Raw genomic sequence first — 23,041 nt, 5'->3', positions numbered from 1 at the left:
ATAATGGGCATATTTCAGAAATTCACAATATAAAACTTCTTAACTATAAGTGTCATCCAAAAGTAGATTGGGTTTCTTTATGAAGATAAGAATTTCTAGTCACTGGTGGTCATCACCCAGAGGCTTATCTTGATTTCTTAGTACAGATTTAGAGGTTGGGCTAGATGACTTTTAAATATCTCTTCCAATTCTTATGGATCTCAGTGAAAACCATCAATAAAACTATTATTTTGGGGGAGGTACTGAGTAATCTTTTTCAGATTTATCTTTCTAATTGTGTTATTAGAAATTAGAATAGAATTCTGCTATTAGAATTAGGTCTGTTTGGCTTGAGCAAATAATTTATGGCCAGAGAAGGGCATTTTGGAATTGGCTGTGAATTATTAATAGTTTATAAAGGGATTAAATTTTTATAGAACTGAGAAAACAATAACCAAAAATTATTTTTAGAGCCATTTTGAGAAAAGTCCTATTAATCAGCACATCAAATGAAAGCTTTTGAGTAAAAGCAATTGCCTGAACCTAAATATTTAGCACCCTCAAATACTGAACAGTTGTGACAAATCACATCTGTACTTTTTCATTGAATTGTAAGTACAAAAATTCAGTGTAGCTCTTATCCTATTTTGTTATAGCCAATCAAGATGATAATATTTCTTCATTAAGTTAAAAATGAGTACTGGAGTGAATTGAGATATTCTTTGAAACTTAAAAATAAGAGAATGTTTGTAATAATAAAGATGTCAAAGTGATTGACAAAGTGGTTGAGGGCAAAAAATAACTATAAAACGTCTGCTTCTCACCTTTGATTCAATAAATTATCTTGCAGAAGTGCAACTTCTGCTATACAATCCTATTGATTAGCACTCACTGGTGTGAGTGTTTACAAGAAAGCATGTAATATATTTTGTAAGTTTTCCATCCAAAAAGTTTAGATTACTCAGAATGCCTTAGTTTGTATTAAAATCTGTTAAGATACATTGGTTTTTCAGTTAAAAATGAAGTATTTGGACTAGATGACCTCCAAAGTCCTTTCTAGCTCCAAATCTGCAATTCTGTTCTTTTTTTTGTAAAAAGTAGGTATTGTTTTTCTCTTTCTGAGGTAATGTCTAAAGAGGAGCTGTCTGTTGTGATTTTATCAGTTGTATCACATGTGTCCCTTGTGGAATTTTATAGTAAAAGTTAATTCAACAATGAAATAGTAATTGTTTTCATTTTAGAAAAAAAGCAGAGATGTGGCGTATTATTGGTCTGGCATTTTCTTCCATCATTCTTCCACATTAGTGAGATTAGACTCCATTCCAAATAAAAGAAACTAACTGCATAGATGGAAGGATTTCTTTCCAGTTGATATGACTATTTGGAATAAATGAAAATTTTTCTTCTCCTTATTTGCAGTTTTCTATTTTTGTATTGTTTTGTTATTGATGAAATATCTTGGAATCTTTGCATAAGTCTTATTTTGATCCCATTCCACATATATGTAGTCTTCATTTAGATTACTACAATATATTAGAAATAATTTTAACTCCCAAGATAAATTAGTATTGGTCTGGATCCCCTTGATGTGACCTCAGAACTTCAGGCCACCATTTTTTAAAAATAAATTTTTGTTGATATATTTTGTATTTAGATCACTTTTTTCACCCTGAGACAGTTGGGGTTAAGTAACTTGCTGAGGGTCACACAGCCAGGAAGTGTTAATTGCCTGAGATCAAATTTGAACTCAGGTCCTCCTGATTTCAGGGCTGGTGTTCTATCCACTTCACCACCTAGCTGCCCCTAGGTCATTTTTAATGTCATTTTTCAGTTCATCTTTTCTCCCCCGTAATCTCTCAGAGAGCCATCTATTATAATTTTTAAAGAGAGAGAGAAAATTTAGCAAACCTAAGCAACAATTGAAAAAGTAAAAGTAGGAAGAGAAAAGAATGATACATAATAAATTGTAATGGTTTCCATAATATGAGACGTTGCTTCTGACTTTAATTAAAGACATTCCCTCAATAATTTAATTTAAAGCTTCATAAAATGCCTTAAATCCCTGCTATTTTCTCCTCATGTTTTAACCAGTCCCTACTTATTTATTTAGTATCTTGATTTTCTTCAATTCCAATATGGAATGGGAGTAATGTGTGCCTATACACACAAGTTAATTATATTCATTTGGATATGTGGTTGTATAGAGAAAATGCTTGCTGATCTGTCATCTTCCTAGATACTATTCTAACACTTTCTTCTTTATGCTAAGAGTTGGCAACTTTTCAGAGATTGTATACCAAATCTTCCATTTATTGAATTTTATGTAGGAGCTTTCCAGTACAATGTTACCTCCTTGGGGGCAGGGTTTTTGTTTTTGTTTTTGTTATTGTTGTTTGTTTATGTTCCCAACTTCTGGCATAGTATTGGACACATAGTAGGCACCTGTGAGACAGTATGTAATAGTGGAGAGAATATTGAATCTGGAATCAAGAATTTTGCAATGGCCACTAGTATAGTATAACCCTCATCAAGTCATTTAATTCAGTTTGTAATAATTGGGTACTGTATACTTTGGACATACAAAGAGAACAAAACTTACAAAGTTTATATTTTATTAGAAGGAATTATATACCAAAAATATTTATTTTTATCATCTTCATTTATAATAACATAAAAATATTCAGAGTAAATACAAGGTATTTGTATTGTAATTGTATTGTAAATACAAGGTAATTTTATAAAGGAGACAGCACTAACAATTGGTGGATAGGGAGTAGTGTATCAAAAAAAATCTCTGTAGTAGGTGGTATTTGAATTGTGCTTTTAGAAGGAAGAGTTGAGGAGAAGGCAACATTTCAGGAATAGAGGATGGTCACACAGAAATAGAGACAGAAGGAATATACTATATGGGGAACATTGTAAGGAGTCCAGTGTGATTTCATTACACGTGATCAATTTGAAAAAATCTTTTGGAATCACATTGTGAAGAGCTATATGTGCCATTCAGAGGAGTTTGTTTTATGCTAGAAGCAGTAAAGTGCTAGAAACTTGTTGAACAGGATCTACTTTTTAGGAAACTATTCCCCCAAATTAAAGATAAAGTGAAGTTATGTAAAGAGTTTTCCAAATAAAAAACAAAAATTTATAAATATAAGTTATTATTTAAAAAAATAAGTACTTGTATTGAAATTGTGAATTACTTGAGGAAGAATTACCTAGGAACTTTGTTTCTTCCCACTTAAATTCAGTAACCACCGTGATGTTCTTAATGTACAGATCTGACTATATCATTTCCTTATTTAATAAACTCCAGTCGCCCTATTCTTTTAAGACAAAATTCCTTAATTTTTTTTATGTCATGGATTCCTTTGACAAGACTTTTGAAGCCTTCTCAAAATAATTTTTTTAAGTCCATAAGATAATTGCACAGGAAACCAATTTTATTGAAATAAATATGTAATTTTCTCCATTCGTTTTTCCCCACTCCAGACACCTAAAATTTCTCTCCTAGTCAAGAACAACTGTCTGTGATCAAATACAATTCCTGAGATAATTAAAGCTTATCAGAATTTGGCACCAGTTTACATTTCTGGCTTCAGTGCATCTTATTCCTCTTTAAGTACTCTGTAGTTTAGCCAAACTAGCTATTTTTGCAATTTCTGACATATCATTCTCTGCCTGTACCTTTCCCATGATTGGAATGTACTCTCCTCATCCTTGTCTCCTAAATAATTTTTTTTCTTTTTTTTATTATTATAGCTTTTTATTTACAAGATACATGCATAGGTAATTTTTCAACATTGACAATTGCAAAACCTTTTTTTCCAACTTTTCCCCTCCTTCCCCCCCACCCCTTCCCCCAGATGGCAGGTTGACCAAAACATGTTAAATATGTTAAAGTATAAGTTAAATACAATATATGGACATATGTCCAAACAGTTATTTTGCTGTACAAAAAGAATCGGACTTTGAAGTAGTGTACAATTAGCCTGTGAAGGAAATCAAAAATGCAGGCAGACAAAAAATAGAAGGATTGGAAATAATCGTCTCCCAGAGTTCTTTCGCTGGATGTACCTGGTTCAGTTCATGAAATCAGTTCATGCTCTATTGGAACTGATTTGGTTCATCTCATTGTTGAAGAGGGCCACATCCATCAGAAATGATCATCATATAGTATTGTTGTTGAAATATATAATCTTCTGGTCCTGCTCATTTCACTCAACATCAGTTCATGTAAGTCTCTCCAGGCCTTTCTGAAATACCATTTTCTTTAAAGCTCAGTTCATGTGCTACTTTTTAGATGAACCTTTTTATTATCCCTGTAGTTTTTGCCTCCCCTCAATAACCTTGTATTTATTTATATTTTTATTTGTAAAATATATTTATATTTGTATTTTTTTAAATAATTCCCTTATTAATGACTTCATGAAACTGGGGGGAAAAAAACACAATCCCAACACCTCAGAACAAAATGTAAAACATCTTTTAGCAAAAATGACTAACTTGGAATAGAGACTAAGAAGAAAGAGACTCATTAAACTTCCTAAAAGCATGACCCCCCCCAAAAAAAAAAAAGCCTAGACAGCTTATGAAAACTTCCTGAACCTCTTAAAACCAGAGGGCAAAGTGGAATCAGAAAGAATCTACCTGTCGGCTCTTGAAAAAACTACCCAAATTAAAACTGGCAGTTATAGCCAAATCTAGAGTGTCTATCTTGATCAAAGGAAAAATGCTGCAAGCAATAGGAAAGAATTAAAAATGCTGAGGATCCACAGAGAGTTAATCAGTTATATAAAAGAGCTGAGAGTTTTGAGTACAATGTTGAATACAATTTGAGTACAAAAGGATATAGGTTTACTATCAGAAATAACTTACCCAAACAAAATCTGAGAATAATTGTACAGGATAAAATGTATTTTTAATGAAATAAAGGAATAATGAAATTTTTAAAAAAGAAATAAAGTTTTCCTGATGAAAAGGTCAGAACTACATAGAAACTTTGAAATATGACACAGATAGACTTCAAGAGAAACATTTAAAAATCAATATGAGTAAGCCCTAAGATACTAAATGAAAGTAAACTGTTTACATTGTTTACATTCAAAACCAATGAGAATAGATGAGTATCCTCTCTGAACCTTAATATCTGGCTGCATAGAGGAAATAATTCTACAAGGCTTAACAGTGCTTCAGTTATGTTGTGATGATCTTAAAAGAAGAATGGAAAGGGAGAAGAGGAATGGTGAAGAGACACAGGGAGAGGAAGGTTCTGGAGAAATTATTTCACACAGTTGGATGGTACACAAAAAGAAGCCTTTACAACAAAGAGGAAGTGGGATGGAGAGTGAGGCATTCCAGTTGGGCATATAGAGAAGAATACATACAATTGAATACAGACAATATGTTACAGGAGAGATTAGTGTAATGCAAAATAAACTTTAAGGATGCTTAAAAACATTTATAATGCTTTTTGCAGTAGCAAGAAATTAAACTCTGAGGGGTGTCTGTCAATAGGGGAATGACTAAACAAATTATGGTACATACATGTACTAAAATACTGCAGCTTGAAGGTACAGCAGAGCTAGCTACTACTAGCAATGGCAGTTGTAATGATAGCAGTTTTTATCCCAATGTCATACTATTTCTGCTTTCTGGGATATTTTAATGAAGCATGAACTTCAAAAAAATTATCTAGATAACTTTAATTCTCTGGGAGAAAGTAATAGATAAATGTCTAGGGAAGCTAGTTCTGAATCTTGCTAGTAAGTGACAGAGGACACCTCATTTTGATAAGTTAAGCAACTAGAAAAAAGCCTTTAGAATTTCTTTGATACCTAGAAGCTGTTGGATTAGGTAGGAGTTCCTAAGTGCCTCGTCTGTGACAGCACCAATATCTTTAGTTCAGAATTTAAAGAAAAAATAATACTAAGTTAGTATTAGAAATATCCTAAAGCTACATGTTTTGGAAGAATACATAAAACAGGATTATCAGTTTGAACTGTACTGAAAATTTATGAATTCCAAGAGATACTTATATTTGGAATATTTGTATATCACGTTGAATTAAAACACTCAATTCAACAAATATTTATTCAGAAGAGTCAGGGTGCAAGGAGCTCAAGGATCTTATATTAAGGGACTAAGTTAAAGCACAGAAATCTGTGACAATAATTGTAACTACAATACACAATATATATGATAATTACATGAATAAGGTACTGTATGAAATACAAGAGTAAAATAGTAGATATTAACTTGGAAAAGCATAAGGAAAAGTTTTGTCTATGTACAATTTCACTTCTTAAAATATAGATAGGAACTTAGCATCAAAGATGGGGAAAGATAGGGCATTATAGAGTATAGTAGTACGTGAATTTATTGGGACAAAGTAAAAATTTCTTGATTTTTTTATTTAATTTTTTTTTTACAATGAATATTGCAGCGTTTTACATTAAAGAATAATCCTTTTAATTTGTAATGTGTTCTTTTGCTGCTTTTACTTGTTTTGTTTTGTATTGTTTTTACAATTTGGCATTGAGTTCATAAGAATTTTATATTCTTCTATTCACCATCCAACCATACTTTTTTTGATATTAAGTATAGTGAACTATCTATTTTTCCAAATTTAGGCTTAGAAGTCAGGTTTTTTTTCCATGAAGTTTGATTCAGATAGGTTTGAATAAATTTCTTAATGTGTAGCATGATACAAGATTGTGTTACAATATTACATCTTTATTTGGGAATGTTTGTAGTGCTGGAACAGTTCTATCATATAGATGTAATCTAGATATTTTTCATTGTGTGTGTGTATCCCTCCCCCAAATGGTATAAGACTTACAGGCCTGGTAAAAAAAAAATTAGTAGATAAGATGTTTTACAATTTGATGAAAGTACACAGATCTTAACAGGGTCATCTTGATAACTTACCTTGGTGGTTTTGAAATAGCCTTGAATGAAAAAGTGAATTTCAGTAGTAAAAGTTGGACATTTCTCATTCTTTAGTACTCCAGTCTTTGCATTGCCTTGTCCATGAGAAGCATTTTTTTTTTAACTCATAACAGTGATTAGCAGTATTAACTGGTTTTCTTTCTGTTCTTCCAATTATAAACAAATATAAAGCAAAGTTCTTTGCTTGTTTTCTAAAAATCCTGTAGTGATAGTTTGTCAATTCTTGACATTTTACTTTTTTTCATTTTCAAATATAATTGTCTTTGAGCCTTTAAACTTTTTACTTACTCCATACCAACCAACATTGCTACAATATCTCTAGCATTGAAGTATGCTCCAGAAAACTTTTTCACATTTCTTTGGAGTAATAGCTATTCTTTTTAAAATAGTTTTTAAATTTTTTTTCAAAAATATGCAAAGGTAGTTTTCAAAGTTCACCTTTGCAAAACCTTGTGTTCCAAATTTTTTTCCCATCCCCTCCCATAGAAAGCAAGCAATCCAATATAGGTTAAACTTAACATGTGCAATTCTTCTAAACCATATTTCCTTATTTGTCATGCTGCACAAGAAAAATCAGATCAAAAAGTGGGGGGAAAAAAAACAAACAACAAAGTGAAAATACTATGCTTTGATCTATGTTCAGTCTCCATAGTTCTCTCTGGATATGGATGGCTCTTTCCATCAAAAGTCTATGGGAATTGCCTCGAATTACTTCCTTGTTGAAGAGAGTCAAGTCCATCAAAATTGATCCTCATACAATCTTCTTGTTGCTGTGTACAATGTTCTCTTGGTTCTCCAGGCTTTTTTGAAACCAGTTGGCTTGTTATTTCTTATAGACCAATAATATTCCATTACATTCATATACCATAATTATTCAGCCTTTCCCCAGCCGAGGGGCATCCATTTAGTTCCAATTCCTTGCCAATACAAAAAGGGCTACCGCAAGCATTTTCGCACATGTAAGTCCTTTTCCTTTTTGTATGATCTCTTTGGGATATAGGCCCAGTAGATCAAAGGGTATGCACACTTGGATAGCCTTTGAGCAAATTGCTCTCCAGAATGGTTGGATCAGTTCACAATTTCACCAGCAGTGCACTAATGTTTGTTTTCCCACATTGTCTCCATTTGTCATTTTCCCTGTCATTTTAGCCAATCTGAGAGGCGTGAGATGGTACCTCAAAGTTGTCTTAATTGTATTTCTCTAATCAATAGTGATTTAGAGCATTTTTCATGTGACTAAAAATTATTTTAATCTTTTCATCTGAAAATTGTCTGTTCTTATCCTTTGAACATTTATCAATTGGAGAATGGCTTGTATTCTTACTAATTTGAGTCAATTCTCTCTTTTTTTTTTTTTTTTTTAAGATCCACACCTAATACCCTATGCCAAGATAAGATCTAAATGGGTTCATGTTTGACACTTAAAGACTGATATTATAAGCAAATTAGAAAAACAAAGGATAATTTACCTCTCAGATCTGTGGAGAAGGAGGGAATTTATGGCCAAAGAAGAGCACTGTTGAATGCAAATGGATAATTTTGACTTTTGTGTAGACAAAATTAGAAGGGAAGCAATAAACTGGGGGGGGGGATTTACATTCAAGGGTTTTTATAAAGGCCTCATTTCTTTTTTTAATTTAATTTTTTTCTTTTTAATAACTTTTTATTGACAATACATATGCATGGGTAATTTTTTACATTATCCCTTGCACTCACTTTTGTTATGACTTTTTCGTTCCCTCCCTCCACCCTCTCCTCTAGATGGCAGTCACTCTTATACATGTTAAATATGTTATAGTATATCCTAGATACAATATATGTGTGCAGAACCCTACAGTTCTTTTGTTGCACAGAAGAATTGGATTCAGAAGGTATAAGTAACCTGAGAAGAAAAACAAAAATGCAAACAATTCACATTCATTTCCCAGTGTTCCTTCTCTGGGTGTAGCTGATTCTGTCCATCATTGATCAACTGTAACTGAATTGGATCTTCTTTATGTTGAAGATATCCACTTCCATCAGAATATGTCTTCATATAGTATCGTTGTTGAGGTGTATAGTGATCTCCTGGTTCTGCTCCTTTCACTCAGCATCAGTTCATGTAAGTCTCTCCAAGCCTCTCTGTATTCATCCTGCTGGTCATTTCTTACAGAACAATAATATTCCATAACATTCATATCCCACAATTTACCCAACCATTCTCCAATTGATGGACATCAATTCATTTTCCAGTTTCTAGTCACCACAAAAGGGCTGCCACAAACATTTTGGCACATACAGGTCCCTTTCCCTTCTTTAGTATCTCTTTGGGCTATAAGCCCAGTAGTAGCACTGCTGGATCAAAGCGTATGCAGATTGATAACTTTTTGGGCATAATTCCAGATTGCTCTCCAGAATGGTTGGTTTCGTTCACAACACCACCAAAAATGTATCAGTGTCCCAGTTTTCCCACATCCCCTCCAACATTCATCATTATTTTTTCCTGTCATCTTAGCCAATCTGACAGGTGTGTAGTGGTATCTCAAAGTTGTCTTGACTGCATTATTTATCTGATCAATAGTGATTTGGAACATTCTTTTGTATGAATAGAAATAGTTTCAATTTCATCATCTGAAAATTGTCTTCCTATCCTTTAACCACTTATCAATTGGAGAATGGCTTGAATTCATAGTCAGGAAAATTTCAGATGAAATTAAAACCATTTCTAGTCATATGAAAAGGTGCTCTAAATTATTGATCAGAGAAATGCAAATTAAGACATCTCTGAGGTAAATTGACAGAAAAGAAAATGATGAATGTTGGAGGCGCAACGTGGGAAAACTGGGACGCTAATACATTGTTGAGGGAGTTGTGAACTGATTCAACCATTCTGCAGAGCAGTTTAAAAATATGCATCAAACTGTGCATACCCTTCAATCCAGAAGTATCTCTCTACTGTGCTTGTATCCTAAAGAGGTCATAAAGGACGGAAAGGGTCCCACATGTGAAAACAATGTTTGTGGTAGCCCTTTTAGTAGTGGTAAGAGACTGGAAACTGAGTGGATGCCCATCAGTTGGAGAACAGCTGAATAAATTATGGCATGTGAATGTTTTGGAATATTATTGTTCTATAAGAAATGACTAGCAGGATGCTTTCAGAGAGGCCTAAAAAGACTTATATGAACTGATGCTAAGTGAAATGAGCAGAATCCGGAGATCATTATACACAGCGGCAAGATTATGCAATGATCAATTCTGATGAACTTGGCTCTTGTCAACAGTGAGGTGAACATTGTCATGAAGAAACCCATCTGCTCTCAAAGAGAGGACAGTGGAAACTGAATGTGAACCATAACATTATTTTTGCTCTTTTTGTTATTTTCTTGCAATTTGTGTTCTTTATCTTTTTCCTTTTTCATCAGGTTTTTATCTGATATTTGTGGAAATATGTATAGAGGAATTGCACATGTTTAACATATTGGGTCAGTTGCCAACTAGGGTAGAGGGTGGGGGGGAAGGGAGGGAAAGTTAGAATACAGGGTTTTATAGGGATGTGAATGTCAAAAATTATCCATGTATAGATTTTGGAAAAAAAAGGCTATAATTTAAAAAAGAAATAAGGCCTTTATCAGAAATACTGAATGTAAACCAATTTTTCCCAACTTCCTGCTTCCCTTGTAATCTTGGCTGCATTGGTTTTGTTTGAATAAAACCTTTTCAATTTAATGTGATCAAAATTATCCATATTGCATATCTTAATGTTCTTTAATTCTTCTTTGGCCATAAATTCCTTCCATATCTACAGATCTGAAAGTAAAACTATCCCTTCCTTGTCCTCCTAATTTGCTTATATCACCCATTTTGACTTCATCTCGGTGTATAGGGTGTTAGATGTTGGGGAATGCCTAGTTTCTGCCATCTTATTTTCCAGTTTCCCCACTCAGTTTTTGTCAAATAGTGAGTTCTTATCCTAGAAGATGGAGTCTTTGGGTTTATCAAACATCAAATTACTATAGTCGTTGACTTGTTTCTTGTGAACCTAACCTATTCCATTGCTCCATTACTCTTATTTCTTCCTCTTCCTTCCCCTTCTCCCTGACCCCCCATCCCCCAAGGAGCTCACTTTCTATTGAGGGTGACATGTAAACCATGATATGCATAAAAGATAGACAATTAATGGAAGGTAATTTCCAAGCAAAGACACTACTAGCATTTGGGTGAGCAGAAGGTGAGATTGGGAAATGCCTCATACAGAAGGTGGGATTTTCAGTTGTTTTGGGAAAAAAAAAAAAAAAAAACAAGAATCAGAGGTAAGGATGGATCAAGCATTTTGGTTATAGAAAAGCAGCTAATGAATAGACATAAAAATGGAGCACTTCATGTAAATAGCAAGTAGGTCAATGTAGCTGGATCTTTCATGTAGGAGAATCAAATGTAAGAAGAGTGGAAAGATAAAAAGTGCTTTTTTTAAAAATTAATTTTATAATTGTAAAAAAAATTTTGACAGTACAAATGCATGAGTAATTTTTTAAAATACCATTATCCCTTGTATTCATTTTTCCAAATTTTCACCTCCCTCCCTCTACTCCCTCCCCTAGATGATAGGCAATCCCATACATATTACATGTGTTACAGTATAACCTAGATACACAATATATGTGTGTAAATCCAATTTTCTTGCTGCCCGTTAAGAATTGGATTCCGAAGGTATAAGTAACCTGGGTAGATAGACAGTAGTGCTAACAATTTACATTCACTTCCCAGTGTTCCTTCTCTGGGTGTAGTTGTTTCTGTTCATCATTGATCAACTGGAAGTTAATTGGATCTTCTTTATGTTGAAGATATCCACTTCCATCAGAATATATCTTCATACAGGATTGTTGTTGAAGTATATAGTGATCTTCTGGTTCTGGTCATTTTTTACAGAGCAATAATATTCCAAAACCTTCATATACCATAATTTACCCAACCATTCTCCAATTGATGGACATCCATTCATCTTCCAGTTTCTAGCCACTATGTAAAGAGCTGCTACAAATATTTTGGCACACGCAGGTCCCTTTCCCCTCTTTAGTATTTCTTTGAGATATAAGCCCAGTAGTAGCACTGCTGGATCAAAGGGTATGCACAATTTGATAACTTTTTGGGCATAGTTGCAAATCGTTCTCCAGAATGGCCGGATTCTTTCACAACTCTTTCACAACTCCACCAACAATGTATTAGTGTCCCAGTTTTCCCACATCCCCTCCAACATTCATCATTATTTGTTCCTGTCATCTTAGCCAATCTGACAGGTGTGTAGTGATATCTCAGAGTTGTCTTAATTTGCATTTCTCTGATCAGTAGTGATTTGGAACACTCTTTCATATGAATGGATATAGTTTCAATTTCATTAATTGAGAATTATCTGTTCATATCCTTTGACCATTTATCAATTGGAGAATGGTTTGATTTCTTATAAATTAGGATCAATTCTCTATATATTTTGGAAATGAAACCTTTAACTGTAAAAATATTTTCCCAATTTGTTACTTCCCTTCTAATCTTGTTTGCATTAGTATTGTTTGTACAGAAACTTTTTAGTTTGATGTAATCAAAATCTTCTACTTTGTGATCAATAATGATCTCTAGTTCTCCTCTAGTCATAATTCCTTCCTCCACAGGTCTGAGAGGTAGACTATCCTCTGTTCCTGTAATCTATTTATGATCTCATTCTTTATGCCTAAATCATGGACCCATTTTGATCTTATCTTGGTATATGGTGTTAAGTGTGGATCCATATCTAATTTCTGCCATACTAATTTCCAGTTTTCCCAACAGTTTTTTTCAAATAATGAATTTTTATCCCAAATGTTGGTATCTTTGGGTTTGTCAAACACTAGATTGCTATAGTTATACCCTTTTTTGTCCTTTGTACCTAATTTGTTCCACTGATCAACCGGTCTATTTCTTAGCCAATACCAAATGGTTTTGGTGACTGCTGGTATATAATATAGCTTTAGATCAGGTACACCTAGACCACCTTCTTCTGACTTTTTTTTTTTTTTTTTTTTTTCATTAATTCCCTTGAAATTCTCTACCTTTTATTCTTCCATATGAACTTTGTTGTTATTTTTTCTAGGTCACTAAAATAGTTTCTTGGGAGTCTGATTGGTATAGCACTAAATAAATAAGATTAGTTTGGGGAGTATTGTCATCTTTATTATATTCGCTCGGCCTATCCAAGAGCACTGAATGACTTTCCAATTATTTAAATCTGACTTTATTTTTGTGGCAAGTGTTTTGTAATTTTGCTCATATAATTCCTGACTTTTCTTTGGTAGATGGATTCCCAAATATTTTATACTCTCGACATTTGTTTGGAATGCAATTTCTCTTTGTATGTCTTGCTGTTGCATTTTGTTGGTGATGTATAAAAATGCTGAGGATTTATGTGGATTTATTTTGTATCCAGCAACTTTGCTAAAGTTGTGAATTATTTCTAATAACTTTTTATTAGAATCTCTGGAATACTCTTAAGTATACCATCATATCATCTGCAAAGAGTGACAGTTTGATTTCCTCATTACCTACTCTTATTCCTTTAATTTCTTTCTCGACTTTATTGCCGAGACTAGTATTTCTAATACAATATTGAATAGTAATGGTGATGTGGACAACCTTGTTTCACTCCTGATCTTACTGGGAAAGGTCCCAGTTTATCCCCATTACATATGATGCTTACTGACAGTTTTAAATATATGCTCCTGACTATTTTAAGGAATAGTCCATTTATTTCTACACTCTCAAGCATTTTTAGTAGGAATGAATGTTGGATTTTATCAAATGCTTTTTCTGCATCTGTTGAGATGATCATATAGTTTTTATTAATTTGATTGTTAATATGGTCAATTATACTAATAGTTTTCCTAATATTAAACCAGCCCTGCATTCCTGGTATAAATCCTACTTGATCATTGTGTATTATCCTGGGGATGATTTTCTGAAGTCTTAAAAAGTGCTTTCTAATAGAGAGCTATTGGTTGTTGAAGGGCTTTAAGAATGACGAGAATTTTGGACTTCACTCTGGAGTGAATAGAGAGACATTGGAGCTTATTGAGTAGAGTAGAATAAAATGGTTAGTTCTGAGCTTTAGGAATATTATTTTGGCTTCTGAGTGGATGAAGTAATGAAATGGAAAGATATTTGAAGTAGGGAGATCAACCTGAAGGGTCCTAACAGTACTTTAGTGTGACATGATGAAAGCCTGAACAAGAGTGGTCTCTGAGAATTGAGAGATAGGGTCTGAAGTAAGATTTGACAACGGATTAAATATATGGAGTATGAGAGAAAGGAATTGAGGATTACTGGGTGATTGGGATTTCTTTTCTAAATGAAATAGGATTTTTTTTTTTTTTCCCCTTTTGGTAGTGCTTCCACTTAGACTTGTAGGATTATTATTCTGATAGAATTTCTCTCTTCAAATAAAGATATAGAGTGATTTGAGAGAAGGAACTAAAATAGCAGGCAGAGTTGGGGGCTCCAAGTCAGTTCAATAATGGAGTTAGAGAATAGCGATCAGGGCTCATGGGTTATAAACTGATAAAATATCTCTGCTTGCCATAGGGACCGATCATCCATGTTGGTTGTAATTAGGTACAAAATAGCCATTTCTTCCTTGTTTTCTCTACTCTTTGAAAAATAAAATTGTTATTCAGGCAAATTGAAAATCTGTCAGATGGATCCTTTTATGTTTCCATTTCATTATTTGCTAAATTCATTAATTGTTTTTATTTTAGTATCAGTTATTTGAATTAGGTTAGATATTATCTTTCTAGCAGATTTGAAGGAAAGTTCTTTTTTTCTCAGTTGATAAATTGCCTTGCTTGTCTTTGTATGTCAGTTGTATTCTTTTAAGAATTGTATCTGTATTTATAATTTGGTTGGCTCTGCTTTTTTTTTTTCCCACTTTGTATCAGTTCAACAAATCTTTCCATAAGCATGCTGCTTTTGTTTAGTATATCTCATCCCCTAATCTGTTTCATATTTAACTATCTACAAGTAAAATTTAGAAATCTCGACTTCTAAATTTTAATTGTGGGGAGGCACAGACAAGCATACAAAATGTAAAAAAACAAACAAACAAAAACAATACTCAGTTACTAGTGACTTTAGTAGTATTATATAGTACATATTTATTGTAAAAATATTGTCTTTGATTTTATTTCTTTGCCTTCTTTTTTTTAGGTGCAAGTGAAAGTGTGGGGAAACATATGCTTGAAGCCTGCAACAATAACCTGGAGATGGCTGTCACAATGTTTTTGGATGGTGGAGGAATAGCTGAGGAACCTAGTACCAGTTCAGCTAGTGTATCTTCTGTCAGGCCACACACAGAGTATGTTTCCCTTTTCCCCCAACTCTCCATTATTGTGGGGTTTTTTCCCCCTAAGCATTGTGTTTTTAGGAGAATTACGTAAATTTAAATTACTTAAACTATCATCTTTTTGGGGGTAGGAAGTAATCATCTTAAAAATCCTACATCAAAAGAAACCATTTGCAAGTAAAAATATTAATGTATTAAGGAACAATATTTTTTTCACCATGAGTTTATTACTTCATCTAGGGCAGGTTTGTCTTTAGTTTATGGATGTAGAAATGTATACGTAGAGGTCAAGTGATATGTCTTTGGTTATATGACCTGTTACTTACAGAGTTGGGATAAGAACTGAGGTCATCTGATTCTTTGTTTCTTAACTGGATAAATTTGATTGACCATTTTTTGTAAAATTAACTATCTGGAAAGAATTGCATTATATTAATGACATTCACTATAGTGTCTAATAATTTTAAGAAAGGATGTTAAATGCTTGAGATACAAGTATAACTTTGTTAGGAACAGTTAAATATGTCCTCAAGAAAGTCAGAAATAGTATAGATATCATAGCATTTCTTAGGAAAAAGTTAGAAACAAAGTAGATACCCATAAATTAAGGAATGGATAGCAAATTGTATTGGCTTGCAATAGAATATGTGCTCTAAGAAATGACAAATATGAAGACTTTTAGAGATCTTTGGGAGACTTGTATGAACTGAGGCAAAAAGAGAGAGAGAGGAGAAAAATATGAGCAAAATTTACCAAGTGACTACAGTGATGTAAAGTAAACCCAAACTTGAATAACACAACTATTGCATTGAATAATCTTTATTCCAGAATACTGACAGTGATCTATAACTCCCAGGTTGAAAGTCTTTGTACTATAGGTGTGGATTGAAGCATACACTGGTAACTTTACATTTTTGTTAGAAGGGAGTGTTCAATGATGATTCTTAAGAAGTGACAGCATTGTGAATGGAAAAGCTATCAGTTTATCTTTAAAGGAACTGTTAAAATTTTAAAGTTTACTAAAAAATATTTTGGGTTAGAAACCATAGACTGAATCTAAGGGACCAAGCCACAAGCTGCTATCTCCTTGTATTTATGGATTTAATCCCAATTTCCAGTCAATAGTATTTTGTTTCAGTATAATAGTAATACTTTGTTATTTTTATAAAGTTAATTTTCTTTAAGTAGATAATAATTTTTTAAATGATTGCCTTATTTTAAGGTATGCTCTTTGTCATGGGGAGGGGGGCTTAAATTGGTTTTCCCAAGAAAGCTGGTCTATAATTCTATAATGGAAATCAATATGACATGATTCCATTTCCAAAAATCTTAATGATTGGTACTGTAACTTTTATTACACCATGCTGAATCTCTTTGTGAAAAATTTGAACAAGTTTATAATTCTGTGAGAAGGATAACTGTACCTGATTCTCCACAATCCAACTAAAATTTAATTTCATTGCTTTTAATCTTGTCAGCTGTGAAGTCATACTTCAAATTCATTTTGATTTGTATCTTGTGATTTTAAAATATGAATTTTTCCAAGTAATGTAAAATTTTTTAAAATCTATTTTATAGTTTATTAACAATATGCAAATCAACTTGGTCTTGACGTATGTAATATACCACCAACCAATTTAGTGGACATAATCATCCACTGGAAAATACAAGTTCTGACTTAGATCTGGGAAATTAAGAAATGCAGAATAACTAGGAGTTTTGACATCCCAAGGAAAAAACATTCATGGCCTTTCAAATCAACTGTGAGAGGATAGGACACAGACATTCTGGGATACTTTTGAGGCTGTTACAAGGAAGGTCAATAACTGAGAATGAGCTCACTTGGCTTGTAGTCTTTGGAGAATGAGTTAGAGAAGGAAAAAGTATAATATCTGGTAGCTTCCTGTGGTTTAACTATCTCTATTCTTGAGAGTTCATTTTTTTTGCCTCTGAGGAATGAGTATAACAAATTTAAAAATTGCATGGTTTAAAAAAAATCATAATTTTGTGCCATCTTAATTTTTAATACTTGGGGAAGTCATTTTGAGCATTTTAAAATCACTCCACCATGGTTATAATACTCTAAGGAAAGAGCCATCAACTTGGAACAGAGGTGTAACAGTAGTAATGGTGAATGTCAAGTAAAAGAAATTCTGCTGGAGCCCTCTTTCTATGAATATCATAGCAACTAAAAATGGATTTACCATAATGATTATTTCATTCTTCAAGAAGCAGCAATGAGGGAACTGCTATCCTGGACCTATTTTCTAAATAAAAGAGGGCTGCAAGCTCGATGGCACAGTGGATAGAGCATTGGCCCTGGAGTCAGGAGGAACTGAGTTCAAATGTGACCTTAGATAGTTAACAGTAAAAAGTTGTGTGACCCTGGGCAAGTCACTTAACCCCAAATGCCTCTCAAAAAACAACAAAACCTCATAACACTTAATTCTCAAAAATAAACTGATACGCATGTATGTTGTCCATAGGTTGGAGACAGCTGATGGATGCAGGTTGCAGGTACAGAATATCATCTCAGACTTGACCCAATTGTATACATTCATCTTGCCTAATTACACCTTTTTGTTATGAGAGAGCTTTTATTGTACCATGCTGAATCTCCAGCATGGAGATTAACTATTAACTCAGTGTTTATAATAAAATCCCACTACAATATTATTTGTTATTCTTCCATTGCTTCTTGTCCAATACCAACTTCACTGTCTCCTTCCAGTTTGTGGATATCCTTATATAGGTTTGTCTTTGTAATTATGTAAAATGCTGCTCCTTTGCCCCTTGAAGGCATGCACTTTCATAGTTATATTCAGTCATGAGTTATATCCTGCCAAGTATGTGATAGCGGTAAGGTAGAATTTGCCTACTTATTAATTACCATCTTGAATTTTATCTTTTTTCAACACATAATCTGTTTTTCTATAGATTTCTGAGTTTCATCATTGATTATCTTCTTGGTTATTGTCACTTACCCAGTGCAGAATTCTCTGACAAGTGGTTATCTAGCCTCTGCTTAGAAATCCTCACTATAATGAGAACCTTAACTATCATGACTACATTTTGTGACACTCCATTTTAGAACTGCTCAGAATGTAAGAAAGTTGTTCTTATAGTGATTTAAATTCTACCTTATAATTTTTGGCCCTATGGAGCCATAAAAAATAAACCTATCTGGAAAGAAACACCCATTGTGAATCTAAAGTTTTGTGTAACTTTAGGCTTAATATCTCCAAATATTTATTCAGTTATTGCTTTTCTCTCATGTTTGTAGAATCCTTACTATTGAGGCCATCTCTTTCTTTTAATAATGCCTTTTGTTCAGTGATTCTCTTTAAAATGTTTATTTTAAAGCATATTTTACATCTGGCCTGATTAAAAGAGTATATTGGGTATGCTTTTTGGAATATAACTAGTAACTCTTGTTGATCTAGTCAGCTTAGATTCCCAAATTTTTTCTTGTTAATTCTCTCATATAGTTAAAAAGTTTTGTTGAAATGCCAGTTGTTTTTTTTTCTTTTAACATTGTTATTATTTTTAACATTATCAATTTGGGAAACAAATATTTCTGTGTGCAAAGAAAATAATTATATATGAAAACATTTAACCAACAGTAATGTCCACATGTCTTTTCCCCCACAATTAAAAAAAAACCCAACTCATAACAAAAAGGTGTAATTAAGCAAGATAAATGCACACAATTGGGTCAAGTCTGAGATGGTTTGTATACTTGCGACCAGTGTGTCAGCTGTCTCGAAGCTATGGATAACAGGCAGACATATTAGTTTATTTTTGAAAGTTAAGTCTTTATAAGTTGTTTTCCTTCACGGTACATTTTTTTCCAAATTTTTTTCATCTTTTCTTTCTCAAAATTCTCAATTTTATTTTTCCAAATACATGTAAAGATAGTTTTCAACATTCATTTTTGTAAAACAAACAAGTGAAAATACTTTGCTTTGCTCCACAGTCTCCATAGTTCTCTCTCTGAATATGGATGACTTTCCATTCCAAAACTATTGGTTTTGAATCATTGGCTCATTTCACGACTCCATCAACTATATATTAGTGTTCTAGTTTTCACACATCCCCTCCAAGATTCATCATTACTTTTTCCTATTATCTTAGCCAGTCTGAAAGTTATGAGGTGGTATCTTAGAGTTGTCTTGGTTTGTTTCTTTTTTTTTTTAAACTGAGTAATGGCCTTTTATTTTTGAAACACATACAAAGACAATTTTCAACATACACCCTCGCAAAATTTTATGCTCCAAATTTTTCTCTCTCCCCTTCCCTCATGCCTCTTCCCTAGACAGCAAGTAATCCAACTTAGGATTGTACATTGCATATATAGTTCTTCTAAACACATTTCCACATTTATAGTGCTGTACAAGAAAAGTCAGATCAAAAAGGAGGAAAAAATGAGGGGGGGAAGGGAGCAAGCAGGCAAACAACAACAAAAACAGTGAAATATTATGTTGTGCTCCATACTCGGTTCCCACAGTCCTCGGTCTGGATGCAGATGGAGCTCTCCATCATAAGATAATTAGAATTGGCCTGATTCACCTCATTATTGAAAAGAGCCAAGTCTTATGAACGTAACCTATTTCATTGATCAACTACTCTTATTTCTTAGTCAATACCAAATAGTTTTGATGACTGTGATCTAGCACCCTGTGATCTAGCAGTGTTTCTACTGGGCTTAAATCCCAAAGAGATCTTAAAGGAGGGAAAGGGACCCACATGTGCAAGAATCTTTGTGGCAGCTCTTTTTTTAGTGGCTAGAAACTGGAAACTGAATGGAGCCCATCAATTGGAGAATGGCTGAGTAAGTTATGATGTATGAATGTTATGGAATATTATTGTTCTGTAAGAAATGACCCGTCCAGGTCCAGAGATTTACATGAACTGATACTCAAGTGAAATGAGCAGAACCAAGAGATCATTGTGCACGGCAACAAAGACTATAAAACCATCAATTCTGATGGATGTGGCTCTCTTCAACAGTGAGATGATTCAGACCGGTTCCAATTGTTTAGTGATGAAGGGAGCCATCTGCACCCAGAGAGGACTGTGGGAGCTGAGTATGGACCACAGTATAGCATTCTCATTCTTTCTGTTGTTGTTTGCTTGCAATTGTTTTCTTTCTCAGCTTTTTTTTTTCCTTCCGATTTTTCTTGTGCATCATGATAACTGTATAAATGTGTGTGTGTGTGTGTGTGTGTGTGTGTGTGTGTGTATTGGATTTTACATGTAACATGTATTGGACTACCTGCCATCTAGAGGAGGAGACAATCTGGAACAATCTCCTAATCCTGCTCATTTCACTTAGCATCATCATGTAAGTCTCTTCAGGCCTTTCTGAAATCATCCTGCTGGTCATTTCTTACAGAACAATAATATTCCATAATATTCACATAGAACAATTTATTCAGCCATTCTCCAATTGATGGGCATCCACTCAGTTTCCAATTTCTGGCCACTACAAAGAGGGCTGTCACAAACATTCCTGCACATACAGGTCCCTTTCCCTTCTTTAAGATCTCTTTGGGATATAAGCGCATAGTAACACTGCCATGCTTACTCTTTGTAATTTCACAGTATTAATTTGTAATTGTTTTGTTATCATTGTTCTTTCCATTTACATTGTTATATAAGAAATGTATGTTTCTTGATTATGCTAACTTTTATATCAATTAAGTCTTTCCACACTTTTCTATATTTTTTATGGCTTTGTAATATTGCTATTTCTCAAACAGTGTTTGTCTATTTGTTTCTAGTTCTTTGATTTAACAAAAAGTACTGATATCTGTCTGTCTATCTATCTATGTATATATGTCTACATTGGGGCTTTCATTTTGTAATCGATTTCCTTGGAGCATGTGCTCCATGGATTCTCTGAGTCAAAAGCACATGAACATTTTAATCACGTTTCTTCAGATATTTCTGCATTGTTTCTAGAATGATTGTGCTTCTTGCTTTTTAGTCATTGTATTTTGTATTTCCTGTTTCTGGCTCTTCACTTGGGCTTTTTGACATTTGTTTTCTCATGACTTAGTTTGTGCCTTGTGCTTTTGACAAACAGAATAAGTCCATATGAACTTTATAAAATTTTTAATCAAATACTTTCAGGAACAAATCAGGAACCTTGTCAAGCTTTATAGAAAAATTATACCTACATGTTCCTTTCCTGAGGAAGTTGTAGAGTTTCCCAAATGGATTTTCATTTCTGGTTGCATTAGACACAGCACAGCTTTCTTAAATTTTAGACAGTAATAGAGGGGTATATTTATCAATGATTTTATAGATATCCTAAAGGGGTGAGAAATTTTTGAACAAAACTTTTCATGTCCCAGAAATAGTCTAACAGACTTCTTTTGGGTCTAAATTAATGATCTCGGCACAGGCATAGGGTTCAGGAGTGCATATGGAATGAGTGTCTAAGTGCCCATTCTTAGGGCAACAACTTTTTAGTTACACTTGTCACTATTTTTGCCATGGTGATACCTCTTTGTTCCTCTTTGTATCTGATGGTTTTCTTTTTCTTTTTCTTTTTCTTTTTTTTTTTTTTTTTTTTTTTTTTGTCCTCACTGCAAAGGTAGAGAGGGAAGTTTATGTTTCATTATCTCCTGCCTCACTTAAGTGATTTGTTAAAAAAGAAAATCAAAAACAATTCCTATAGTTAGAGAGCCTTGTATCATGATCCTATTGGAAACATGAGTTCATGGAGTCCACTGACAATCTGGGCAGAAATGTAGTAGTAAAGAGCCCTGACTTGGAAGTCTAGAATCCTGGATTTAATTGCTACCTTAATTTTACTTTTTTATATAAAAGGTAATTTTTGCTTCTGCAGAAAATCAATTTAGTAAAACCACTGTGTTTTAACATTTTCTTTTTCCTTTCCTTTTTTTGTAGAGATGAAGTACGAGCTCCAATTCCTCAAAAGCAGGAAATATTGGTAGAACCAGAGCCTTTATTTGGTGGTGAGTTTTCTATTCTTTCTTAGGAATTATTTGGCTTCTTTGTTTTGCTATATATTATAAAACTATAGAAAATATGAAGGTGTCTTTAGAGGATTTTTGTGACAACTGAGTAGTCAATTACATATTTTTAAATCTGCTTGGAAAATTTATAATCAACTTTAATGAGTTAAAAATAAGGTGTTAAAGATAGTATTTAATTTCTGCGTGCCAAAAGAAAGTTTTCAAAAATTATTAATACGCTAAAATGAACATACTATGATATTTAGTAGACACTTCAGTCAAAAAATCTTTTTTTAATTAATTTTATAATTATAAATTTTATATATGCATGAGTAATTTTATTTTATAACATTATCCCTTGTATTCATTTTTTCCAGATTTTCACCTCCCTCCCCTAGATGACAGGCAATCCCATACATTTTACATGTGTTACAGTATAACCTAGATACAATATATGTGTGTAAATCCAATTTTCTTGTTGCACGTTAAGTATTGGATTCCGAAGGTATATGTAACCTGGGTAGATAGACAGTAGTGCTAATATTTTACATTCAATTCCCTACTTCTCTGGGTGTAATTGTTTCTGTCCATCATTGATCAGCTGGAAGTGAGTTGGATCTTCTTTATGTTGAAGATATCCACTTCCATCAGAATACCTCTTCATATAGTATTGGTTTTTTTTTTTTTTTTTTTTTTAATTTTTATTTTATTTTATAATTATAACATTTTTTTGACAGTACATATACATGGGTAATTTTTTACAACATTATCCCTTGCACTTCTATTC

The 23,041-nt window shown here is 33.2% G+C and overlaps 2 protein-coding genes across 2 annotated transcripts in view; one reads left to right on the top strand and one right to left on the bottom strand.

Moving 5' to 3' along the window:
- The window catches only part of LOC141561646 (uncharacterized), a 612,565-nt gene that overhangs the window by 493,287 nt on the left and 96,237 nt on the right, over positions 1-23,041 (bottom strand). The window lies entirely within an intron of this gene.
- Positions 1-23,041, top strand: part of UBXN7 (UBX domain protein 7) — a 44,629-nt gene that overhangs the window by 4,344 nt on the left and 17,244 nt on the right. Inside the window, exons 2-3 of the mRNA XM_074301524.1 lie at positions 15,133-15,280; positions 22,187-22,254. Of these exons, the coding sequence (XP_074157625.1) occupies positions 15,133-15,280; positions 22,187-22,254 (216 nt within the window). The remainder of the gene's footprint in view (positions 1-15,132; positions 15,281-22,186; positions 22,255-23,041) is intronic.

The sequence above is a fragment of the Sminthopsis crassicaudata genome, chromosome 3 (genome assembly GCF_048593235.1).
Source record: "Sminthopsis crassicaudata isolate SCR6 chromosome 3, ASM4859323v1, whole genome shotgun sequence".
Lineage (NCBI taxonomy): Eukaryota > Metazoa > Chordata > Mammalia > Dasyuromorphia > Dasyuridae > Sminthopsis > Sminthopsis crassicaudata.
Note: the sequence above shows the minus strand (reverse complement) of the source record. Positions and strands in the feature narration are given on the sequence as shown.